The sequence below is a fragment of the Zosterops lateralis genome (genome assembly GCF_965231275.1).
Source record: "Zosterops lateralis genome assembly, chromosome: 15".
NCBI lineage: Eukaryota > Metazoa > Chordata > Aves > Passeriformes > Zosteropidae > Zosterops > Zosterops lateralis.
Genome location: NC_139775.1, coordinates 9,943,206 through 9,955,657, shown reverse-complemented (window position 1 = coordinate 9,955,657; position 12,452 = coordinate 9,943,206). Strand labels below are relative to the sequence as shown.

Here is a 12,452-nt window from a genome sequence, read left to right as displayed (position 1 = left end):
TAGAGAGGTTTTTAACTTTGAGCTGATATTAATTAATAGGTATAGTTAATAAAACACAAGTGCAACGAGAACATCTATGGGACATAACTGGATCGAAGACATGAAAAGTGTATGGAAGTTTCCTCTAAACTGCTCAGATTTTCATTACAGAGGAGTCTAAGTCCTGTAAAAACATCCAGACTTGCTTTGCATCTTTTTAATAACAAAATTGTATGTGAAAAAGCAATGAAAATGGGACTGGTCTTGTAATTATCTGCATGGAGTGTTAACTGATTTGGATCTATCAGATTTTGAAACCCCGTTCATATCTGGAAGGTGTCTTTATTTTTCTTTTGTAGCAGTGGTTCATATACTGAATTTCGGGCTGAACTAAGATGAAGTTAAGAGACTTGAACAGCAGATCATGTAAAGACTGATCTGCCGTCCTCCCTTGATGTACATGCTCAACATAACCAGCTGATGGATCTGCCTGGTTGCTTAACCATCTACCTCTAATGACTTTTAATTTTGTTCAGCTTCACAGGTGTTACAAGACAACTTGAAACATGATTTGTCTAGATGACTAGTTTTGTGTAACTGTATCTAAGGGTAGTATTGAAATTGTTATAATTAATTATCATGCTTAACCTTTACAAATAACAGACCTCTCAAAATGTGGCACTTTGCATAAGCTGTTCGTGCTGTGCTGTTTTTGTTGTTTCTAACACTCCTGGCTTCAGTATTTTAAATGGGCTAAAAACTTGTTCATCAGCATCCTGGGAATATGTTGGCTTTCTCACAGATTCAAAAATCCATTTTGAACACATAAGGAATAAAATATATCTCTTCATCTCCCAGTGCTCTTTAAAACAATGTGCCTGAGTTACATAATACCATGGATGGTAACCATTAAAACCTAGTCCAAAACTGATGGATAAAACATTGGCCCATAAGATTTTCTGTTTATAAAGTATACATTTGATTAACTGAATTTAGCTAATATACAACTCTCCAAATTTCACGTGATAATCAGTACTGTTTATGTTGCCAGGGAGAATGTGCATTCCAGTGTTTTAATTGTTTAAGTGTTACCCTGAAGGACCTATGCATCTTTGCATAATATAAAAAGACTTGTTTCCTCTTCCACTTTATTTCCTCTGGAAAACTAAGTAGGGAAAAGGGCAGTATTTTTATAGGCGATTTTGGAGCAGCTCCTAACTTTCCAACTGAATGGTTTAAAACACAAACCAGAAACCTTGGGAAACAAGAGTCAAATGCCTTAAACTTCTCATTTTGCTGCTTATGATAATGTCTTAGAATCTTCACTTTAGTTGGTTTTTCATGTGACTCACACATTGGCAGTCTCTCAGATTTATTATGAGTAGAAAAGGCTTGTTCTTGTATAAAATCATATTGCTGTCGGTAGCTGGAGGTGGAAGCTGCAGCAGGACAGATGCTGGGGAAGAGTTGCACAGTCACCCTTTGCAAGCTGGACCTGATCCTTGCCAGGGGAAGGTTCTTGGCTTCCAGTGGGCTCTGTGCCACTCCTGCTGTTGGGCTGCCACAATGTCATCTAAAAGCCAGTAACAGGTTTATGAAAGTGGGGGTTTAGATGGCTCTCATTTGTCTTAACTTTTTGCAATATGCTGTGCTGTAAACTCATTTCAGGCTACAAGCACCTGAAAACTAAAGTGGACAATAAACACAGTCTATGTTCTATTGGGATTTGCTGTTCAAAGTAGGTAATGAATAAGAATTTGTTAAATGGTTGATATTCCTTTAGTTGGACATCTGGGAGACAAAACTTCTGTTGCCAAGTTGCAATGCAAGTGGCATCAGCATTTCTGTCAAACATGAAGCACATATTTGTTAAGTGTGTGGCAAGGATAAAACACTGTGCACTGTTAGAGCTGATGAACACAAACTTCAGAACTAGCTTTTGGCATACAACTTCTGGGTCTTAAGATTTTTGTCTGGCTAGATAAGTTCGCCTTTGGATGCTGTTCAGCTTTGTGTATTTATAAGGCTGGCTTTTCATTTGGAGAGGTTAGTATGGAATAAGTGCTGTTTCAATGATCCTATGACTTAAAAGGGTCTAGACTTCATCCAGATAGACTGGAAATAGTGGGGGAAATGGGAGAGACTTCAGCTTGTCTTAACTGTCAGATAAACACGGTATTTTATTTTGATTAATAAATTGGTATAACCTGAAGTATTTGTGTTTCAACCACTTCAGCCCCTCAAAGTTCTGTGCAGTCAACTTTGTGAGTCCTCAGTTAATGCTTTGGATCGATGTTAAACTCTTGTTTTTCATGGTTTCCTTGAATGTTGTCATCTAGCTTTTCAGGTTAATGGTCTGAAAAAGAACCTTGATACTTGAAGGGGAGATTCCTGTAGGTGTCTTTGCCCTTGTGGAGTCATTATAGCCCATGTAAAATATACTCTTAAAAACCACTGGTACTTGGAATAGGTTAATTTTTAAAATGTTAAAAAAAGCGTTATAAATATGTTTAAAGTTTTAAAGTGCTTAAAAATAAAATTGGGCTTCTGAGACATTTTACATGATTATATATTAATGGAAATAATGGACAAATTTATCGGTGGTACCTCAAAAATACCCCTCATTTATTTTCCCTTAGCAGACAACTTGCACTTAATTCCCTTTACCTAAGGCTTGTGTGCAGTTTAGTAACATCTGTGTTCTGATTATGAGTAACTTCTGCAATATTTTAAGACCACTGGTTCAACTTTAGAGTAATTTTAACCTCAGAATCTTCCTGAGAATGTGTTTCTTGCTGTTTTAAAATGCAATAAATGTACTTAACCTGAAATTTTAAATACATGTGGAAAGCAACTGCTTGTCGTAAATGGCAAGCACTGAAATAATGTTAAGTTATTCCATGTGTTGGTGCCCTGATACATGAGCTCATACAGAATTTAGTGTGTGCAAGATATCTTCTTCCTCTCAGCTTTGAGAAGCCCAATGCTTTTAGACAGCAGGGGAGCAATGGACTAAAGCAGGTGCAGCAGCTGAAATTGTGATGGCCTTTCAATGATTTGTGTTTAAATCATTAATCTTTCTGAACTTCTGAGTTTCTCAGACAGGGCTGGACTTTATGGTTTGTTAGTGTTTTGTAGGTTTACTCTAGAGAGCCTTCTACTTAGCATGAGTGCTTACCACCACAGTTTAAATATCTAAGTATTTTGAGATTGTGTGTTTATCAGTCCCTCCTCACTGAATTTGGGAAAAGGGCACGTAGTAGATTCTGTATTACCCAGTCTGAAAAATTACATTTCACATGATTGTGTTGTCAGCAATAAGTTAATGTGAATTTTTTGCCAGGTACATTCTGAAAGGAGGTTATAGCCAGGTGAGGGTCGGTCTCTTCTCCCAGGTAACAAATGATAGGATGAGGAGAAATGGCCTCCAGATGCACCAGGAGAGGTTCAGGTTGGATGTTACGTGGAATTTCTTCACTGAAAGGGTTGCCAAGCATTGGAACAGGCTGCCTAGGGAAGCAGTGGAGTCATTTTCCCTGGAGGTATTTAAGAGAGAAGGACCAGGTGGTTTGGAGCAGGGGCTAAGGAGCAGAGCATGGGGTGCTCCCATTTGGTACCAAGGTGAAATCAGCTGTGGGCCAGACTCTGTCCTTTTCTGTCTGAAAGTCCTGCAGGTCTGAGCTCTCTGTGCTTTGAGAAATAATAGACATGGAAACTTTCTGACTAGAATGGAAATGTTCTGAACAGGTTATGCTTTTAATTTGTAGGTTCACAGATCTGAACACTTTATTAGCAAGGCTGGGAGTTAAAATTCTCCAGTGTTTATTTAAAATCTGTAGTAAATTCAGGGATTGAGATGTGGTGAATTTCAGCTTGTGTTGCTTAGGAATTTCAAGAGCAGCAGGAAAATGAATTACTGGTTTTACAGTGGAACCTGTGGTATAAATCATATTAGAGATAGCTATTTTACAACTTCCAGCATTACTGATGTGGAATTAAGAGAACAGATGATAGACTGCCTTCAAGGTGCCTGCAGCCATATTTTTTTCTCATCAGCTAATAAATAAAAAAAAGAAAAAGCCACCCCAAACCCAAAATGCCCTTTGTACTCCATAAGTTTGAACAGGGGTTTTTCTTAATGTTGGAAGTCTTGTGACTACCTTTTTGTTTGATTTGGATTTTTTGAAATGAGTTGAAACAAAAGCTGTGAAATGTATTAATTACTCAGGTAATTAACAGGGTGCAAAGGTTAAGTAGCTTGAATTCTTTTGGTAATTAAATAACTTAATCTGTAAGAGAGTTAAAGTCCTTTATAACAATCTACATACATGTGCATTACATGTGCATAGCATGAAATGTCTCACCGGACTTACATTATCATCTCTGTTCTTTGTTGCGGAAAATATTTTAAGTTTTGCATAAGGATCCTTCATCTTTCTTTGGCATGTGTTGTACTTAGCACTTTATCTTCCTTCTGTAAAACCATTTTCTTTCAGATCACCTGTCCATTTTCCCCTGTTCTCCAGCATGGAGGTTCAAAGTCTCATTTTGGTTTGCTCTCTAAGTTGCCATCCTCCTTTGCAAGGTGAAAAAGCTGATTTCTCCCTGCATTGATACTGCTCCTTGCTCTGCATTCAGATACCAAGAGAGAGAACAACCTTTGTACAATGCTCTTTTATTTAGAATCTGTATAGGCACCTTCTATCTTCAGCTGATACAGGAGAGGAAAACCAAGAAATGGGCAGCACCATGTCCAAATTGGTGTTATCAGTTTAGGTACAGCCTGCAGATAGTTGCTGTTATTAATTATACTTAAGAGACTCTGGTCCAGCTCTAATTAGTCATGTGTGTTAAAATTTTGATGCTTTGCAGCAGAAATTGTCCAGATACGCTTGAAAGACTGAAAACTATATAGGCTAACTATATAGGCTAACAAAAGGGGCCATTAATGTTACATTGACAATTTTATTAATATTTTACAGGATATAGTTGAATTCTGCTTACACCTTGATAATGTCCATTATCCAGTTACATGATCATGTACTGTTTCTTTAGGATATATGGCTTCTCTGGGAGTATGTTTGTACATTTGCTATGGATCCAGGAACTCAGCCCTGAATTTTCTGTAGGGGACAATTTAATTCCATTTAGGTTAATTTAAAAGATGCCCTCTAATTTGGGATGTTGAGTCTTCTGCTTTCTGTCAATAAGATAGGCACATAGCACTGCTGCTTCCACTCCTGATTTTTACTTTGAAATACTGGACTATGCATGTGCACTTTTGTCATCATGGCAAACTTCTGGATTGTTACATGTGGCATGAATAGCCCTAGTAGTCAGTAAATAAGGCTGTGGAACCATCCAGTGAGTATTGAGAGCAAAACAAAATCCTGACTTAGCTACTCACTAATTGCACACTGTCGCTCTGGCTGAGGCAGTGGTCCCATATGTTAACTAGAACATGATCAGATATGATTAATGCAGAGGTCATTTAAAGGCTTCACAAGTGAAATTTTACTTCAGTATTTCATAAGCTTAAGTTTTTAGTATTGCAGCCTTAATCTATATAGCTCTGTGTGTTTATTGTATTTATATATTGTGGTTTTTCTTTTACCTACACAGTTCACCAACATATTTGTCTATTTATTAAGAGGCTTAATATTGTCAGTGGCCATCTGTCAGGATGTTGCTCTGTATAAAAGCAAGGACTTGGCAAAAGGATATCCTTGTACACATTCCTCTTGGATACTCAATGACAGTCAGCCTGTTTGATGGCTTCCCTAATAATGAGGGAAGGTACTGTCCTCTAGAAATGCTTTTCCTAAAATAATTTGCAGATACTATTATTCTGCTACGAGACAGAAACTTTAGGGCTGCAATTAATGTGAAATGCAGCCATGTGGTGTTGGTTACTAGGTCAGGTTTCTCACAGAAAGATTTGTCTTATCTCTTACAATTTAAAGAAATAAGTAAATAGCCCCCCTGAGTTCTCTTCAGTTTCTTAGAATTCACAGAGCATTCTAGCAGTGCATTTCTTCTGTTGGGTGTGCAGAATGACCTAACAGTATTTGCTTTGTTCGGCAATATGGACAGCATTCATCAAAAAAGCATCAAAGAAAATGTATTAAACCCTTATAGGGAGCTGCTCTTCAAGACCATGCAAGATTGATTTATATGTGTGGCTCCTTAGACTTCTCCACATGCCTTCATTTCAGTTTCTCAATGATGAAGCAATTTATTCAGCATGTAACATTTTATATTCAATATATATGCTCTATGTGTATATACATATATTTGTGCGTGTATGTGCCAGAGGAATGAATTGCTGTAAAATACATGCCTTATTTCAAGAAGGCAGAGTTGTCTTTGTATAAAAATACTGACTCTTGCACAGATTTATTTTAGAATTATCTTTAGGCCTCAAATGATTTGTTTTTCTTATTTAAAAAAGGACTGAGTTTGTTAGGGAATTAAATGGCAGACTCATAACTTTGGTTCATAGCTTGTAGCAAAACAAATAATGTTATTGTGTTTTAACAAATGAGTATGTATCAGATGATCCATGGTAACTTTGTGCTTGATTTTAGCAAGTAAAAACATGCTTGAGTTTAACTAAACAAATTTTACCCCAAGGAATGTTGGCTGGCATGCAGTAAACTCCAGTGAGCCTTATTAATTCATTCATGATGTCTGTCCCATAACTTCATGGGCAATAAATATTGTCCTAATTCTTACTAACAGATCCTGTAACTTTGCAGTTCAAAACAAATATAAGAGGGGTGAAAGGAGGTATGTCTGATATTTGTTGGTTAGTGCAACAGTCTCATGAGGCTTAATTATAAGTTAATCATAACTACTGCTATCTGTACTTGGGACTAAAATTAAATTGTCAACACTCTTGCCTGGTTTTACGTACGTTGCAACAGCAGCATCTATATACCATGGCAGGTACTGTAGGTATCTCATTTCACTGTTACACAGCAAGTACACAGAATGGACAGTCTCTCCTGAAAGAGGAGAAAAAAAACACATCCACCCATCTTCCTCACCTTTTCTGAAATTTGATGTTGGAGCTTGCCATCTCTAGTGCTTGCACCAGAGGTAGCACAGTAAAACACCTCAGCTAGAATCCAGAAGTGGGATATACATCTGAAATTGCTCTAAAAAACTGGAAGTACAAAACAAAATCAGGATTTTGTTTCCACTACAGTTGCGATATTCTAAAATGCGCAGAAAAACAATCTGAGGTTTGGTGAGGGCTTTTGTTTTGTTTACATTTAAACTGGTTTATTGGTTGGTTTACAATACTTCCTTTCAGAGGGCTAGGCTGAAAGCAGCAGAAGACACCAGTTGACAGTCAGTTTAATTTGCTGATTCATCTGTTACAGGGATGGCGTCAGGCCAGAGCTTGGCTCCCAGACTAAGGGCTGAGAGCTGTGAAGATGCTGGGACTTGAAGGAATGTTGTTAAATTGTTACTGAGTGGAGGCAGTGAAAGTTTTTTTCATTAGTTTTAAACTGCTTCTAATTTTGCATTGACAGAAATCTTTCTACCTTGAACTTGAAGTCTTTTTTGGTTAAAGGGAGATTAGACATTAGAAAGATACAAGGATGGAACAGCTGGCTATTAGTTAAGTGCTTCTTCCATGGATATCTTGTGCAACCAAAAATGCAGCTCAAATAAGCTTATGTTTCACAGCAATCAAACAGAGTTTTGGCACAGGCTTTGCAAATGTCGTCTTTTCCTGGCAGACTTGCAAAATAAACCTGCTGGGTTAAGTAATGAGACTAAAAGGGAAAAAATCCAGGAAATCTTTTCTTGCCAACAAGCAATCTGGAAGAGGGTTACGACTGAAGAATTGATCGTTTCTAATTTAAAAGAAATATCTTAAGTAGATTTAACTCTTTTTGCACAAAGTCTGACTTTGAGAAGAGCTTTGAGCATCTAGGTCAGACATTGTGACTTCTAGAGAATATGGCATTTTGGGGTTGTTTTGGTTTGTTTTTTAATTGCTAACAATGGAACTAGAAATTGTTTTATGAACAGAACAAATGCTTTTCAAAATAAGCTATTTCAGTAGAGGGCATGCTGTCATTTAAGTGTTTTGTATATAATACCATTCTCCTTCTCCATAGCTGTAAACACCAGCCGGTATGCTGAAAGTTATAAGATCCAGACATATGCAGAATATGTGGAGAAAAAACATGAAGAAAAACAAGCCAAGAGAAAATGTACAGAAGATAGTTGGAAGGAGATGGAGAGGAAGAGGTTAAAAACCCAGTGCACACCTTACGTTTCCCAGAGTCGATATTACTGTGTTAACAGGTGAGACTGCTCTGCCAGCTCGTGTTCTTGCTGCATTTCTATCCAAAATCTAGCAATTTTCAGGTAGTTCTTGACTAATACAAGACATTTTTCTGCATGTTTCTTTGCATATAAATCAGTAGTGGTCCATCAGCTGTCACAAGATGATCAGTAAAGGAACAGAGGGAATTTCATAGTGAAAGTGATCAGACAGATTTTTAAATGCTGGGATCTTGAGGGCAGGTCACATCACAGCTTCTGAGCTGATGTAGTAGCACCATTTCTTTTAACAAAAATTTAAAAATCATCTTCTTTATTCATATGACACTTGTGAATGGCTTGTGTCATGTGGGCACTTAGTTGTCATCGTATATCCTTGTAAAGCCCATGTTGGTTTTGGGCTGACTTTCCATGATGATAATAGTGGTGTGTGTATTTCTTGTTCCATATTTACCCACTGATGACAAGTTTTGGATATGAGGGTAACAGGCAGCTTCTCAGTCATCTGTGTAGCTGAGCATGTGAAGAGTATTTTGCTGTTAATCTAATTGTATAAATAACCTATCAAGTTATTGCTGCTCTTCCCCTTCCCTTCTCCTGCACTGTTCCCCCAGTTCTATCAATTCTATATGGTAATAAGTTTGAGTGGAGTGTGTAAGTTATATTTCTCTAAGCAAATGTTTTGATTTGTTTTGGGGTTTTTCTGTCCTTTACCTACCTGCCCCGTGGTTATACAAACCAAATTTGGTGGTCATAAAACCAGTACCAAGGTATTTCTGCTTTATCTTACTTGGAAATGCACCATTAAGTTCTAGTTCTCATTACATCTTCCTGTAAATGTTAATCTATCTTGTAACGAGTTTGCTAAACTTGTTCTGTTCTTCTCACGACCTTATGATTTTGCAGGTGTGTATTTTGGCAGGCTGTCAGACGTTCATGCCTTTTGTCGTGGTTGGAATTCCAAATGTGTTATAGACATGTTTGATTCAAAAAAACATATGGAGGATGATGATACAATCCGTATCAAATGAAGTTAGTTTAATTGAACTGCTGTACTCAGGAATCCTGGGGAGTCCATGCTGTGAGGAGATGAGGAGCTTTAAGGATTGTCATGGCACCAGCACGCACATGGCTAAGCTCTAGAACTAAGGTGGCAGACTATTAAATAGTCTGGAAATACTTACTACACCCTGAGTTTGCTGCAAAGAAACACTAAGTTTTGTTCCTTCCAGAGAAGGTGTCTCCTCTCAATGAATGTTGGAGTTTGGGTCCCTCACAGGTTCCAGGCAGATGGTAACAGTGGCAGAAAGCTGAAATGCAGAAAGCTGATTTGCTGTTGTCTGGCAAGGAAGTTCAGCATCCAGCACAAATGTGTAATTTGGAAAATTGCTGAACAAAATTCTTCCCCTAAGAGTTTGACATACCTCAATGAGTTATTTGTCTAAGCACTTACTCTCCTTGAAAATTCTTAATATACTTTTTTCATCTAGTGTTGTAAAATTCTACAAGAAGTAGCTTTTTGTTTTCAAATGATCAACATTTTGATAGCCTTGGTAGTAGCCTTTATTTTGTTGACAGATCTTTTGTAATTAACATTACATAATTTTTTGTACTCTTATTATTCCGTTAATAAAGTGAATTGGTTCTGTCCCAAATTCCCTCCCATTCAGGTCTTTTGTCATGTTTTTCTTAATATTTTTATTTGTTACTAGTTATATTTAATTCTTTTGTCAATTTATATTTTGTAAATGCTTTCTCTGAAGTGTAATCTGCTTAGATAGAACGTGGAACTGCAAACCGTGGTCTTTTATTTCACTCAGGACAAACACTTCTTATTTCCAGACAAAGGTATATAAAAATATTTATGTCTAAAGGTATATAAAGTATTTATATCTTTATCTATTATATACAATAAATTCATTATAAAGTATAATATCAATATTTATATAAACAATCAGGACAAATATGTATATGTGTGTGTGTATATTTGTCCAGATTAGCTGAAGTCCTATCGAGCTGAGCACTCAGCACTGTGATGTATCCAGCAGCTGATCCCTTATAATAGCTTCATGTTACTACATCCTTTATTTATTTATTATTTAATAAGCTTGCTGCATCAGCTTCTGCCAAGGAGCACAGCTGCAGGATAGCTGTTTGTCTCCATGATGACAATGTGTCCTGGCTACTTTTTCATTCAGTAAGGAAGTTGTTGAGTATTTCTTGTAAGGAACTTTTGTCTTAAATTTACAGATTGATAAATAATGTAACAAAGGTTCTTTAATTCTTGTCTTGTTGATAAAACTGTAGTCCTGCATTCTAGAAGATACAGGACTATCTGTAGAAAATACTTCAGAAAATGAAGTTTAATAGTATTAATAGCAGTCGCAAGATTGTTATTTATAGTTCATATATCCCTTGCATATAACTTAATACTACTGTTAAATATAAAATTTTATTTCAATGGAAATATGCCTAATTATTAATGTAAGATGGAGAAGTAGAAGAAAAACTGCTGCATTTGAAAAACTTTAAGTAGTAAATAAGATCCTCTTGTCCAAATCTGTTGCTATTCAGAACACACTTGGGAAACAGATGGAACTGGCTATGTTGTGCTTAGCAAATTACTGCCTGCCAGCTCTGCCATGACTGTTAAATGCATGGCTTTAAGAGCTTTTCCTTCGCAAAATAGTGTTAAACCATAGCAGGAAAAGTCAAATAGGGTGTGCTCTATGGAAAACTAGGTACCTTGCTCTGTTTGTACTTACTTATTCTTCTGATCATCATCTGGAAATGGTAAAATAGAATAAGGGCAATGGCAAAACACTCATATGAAGTACAAGAAAGGGATACATCATTTTGCCTTACAGATATTCCACCTGAAACTGTGAGTGCTGCATCTTCTGTCAAGTCAGGGTGCTGTTTGTAGCACCACTTCCTTGAGTGTCTTCATTTTGCCAAAGATTATCTAATTTTTGAAACGTGCAAATGTTTCTACTGATGATTCTTTTGGTTTATTACAGAAATGGTTGTTTATAGTGGTTTATTACCCACTAAAGAATAAGAATTGGCAAAGGCTGAGGTATTAAGGGTATAAATAACAAACATTGCAAGTAAATTATTATAGTGTTCCTGCATTATGATGTTATTTCAAGTGATTTCACCTGCTCTTCAGCTGAAATCACTGATCTTTAGATAGATCAGTATCTACTCCCATGCCTCAATATTGTTTCAAGTGTCAAGATAACTTAGGTTGTTATGTAAATGAAACTTATTTTACGTTGTAGGTCCTCATAGTATCCAGTCCAATTCCAAATGCCTTGCTGTGATGAAGTGTCTTTTAAATCTCAGACATGCTTTTCCAAAACAGAAAATGTTAAATGCTACATCATCATAATTGTTTTCCTAGTTTTTGCCCTCCTCCACTTGTCGATCCTTTCAATTTGATTACTGTAGCACTAGCTGGATTGCTGCTATTTAGTGCCTCTTGAAATATATTCTCTAGAAAATAAATAGAGTTATTGCCTGGATAGCTGTTGTACAGGTGTGTTTTGAAACCCAAGTGTTATGTGGTTAGGGGATGGTATAAATCTGTGTCTCTAAATAGTCATAAAAGAAGTCTGTCTGCATTGGACAGCAACTGAAAGCTATTATTGTGTTTGAATCTTGAACTTTGTTCACTTGTTTCTCAGCCGAATGAGGAAGTCGAGGCAGATATGTGGACACATCTAAAATAACTGTTATAATTAGAAAACTGAACTTTGAGTAGTGCTCTAACTCATATATGCAACCATACTCATTTACTACTAAGTGCATAAATAATATTGCTGTGATCTTTAATCTTATTTAAGGTTGAAGAAGAACAAGATGTAATAAAATGAACCCTTTCCCCTCTAGAAGCCATACAATCAATGAATGAATATAAAATAAAATAAAAAATTTGTGAGAAAGGAAGACAATGATTCTTCATTATAAAGCATATTTATTTTGTATTTTGTGCTGCCACTTTTTGATGGTGGGTTTTTTTTTCCCCTTAAGGTATTTGCAGGGGCACCATAAGGCGTAAAATTAATTTTTATGTTGTTCTTTGGTACTCAGCTAAATGCGCACTAAAGGTGAAGAACTTGTTTCTTTTTATTTGCAATAACTTCAGAGGAGTCTTAAGTTGGAAA

At 36.5% G+C, this 12,452-nt stretch overlaps 1 protein-coding gene across 1 annotated transcript in view; it reads left to right on the top strand.

Moving 5' to 3' along the window:
• Nucleotides 1–12,452, top strand: part of PARN (poly(A)-specific ribonuclease) — a 45,989-nt gene that overhangs the window by 29,939 nt on the left and 3,598 nt on the right. The window contains exon 22 of the mRNA XM_083872542.1: nt 8,115–8,304. Within this exon, the coding sequence (XP_083728668.1) occupies nt 8,115–8,304 (190 nt within the window). The remainder of the gene's footprint in view (nt 1–8,114; nt 8,305–12,452) is intronic.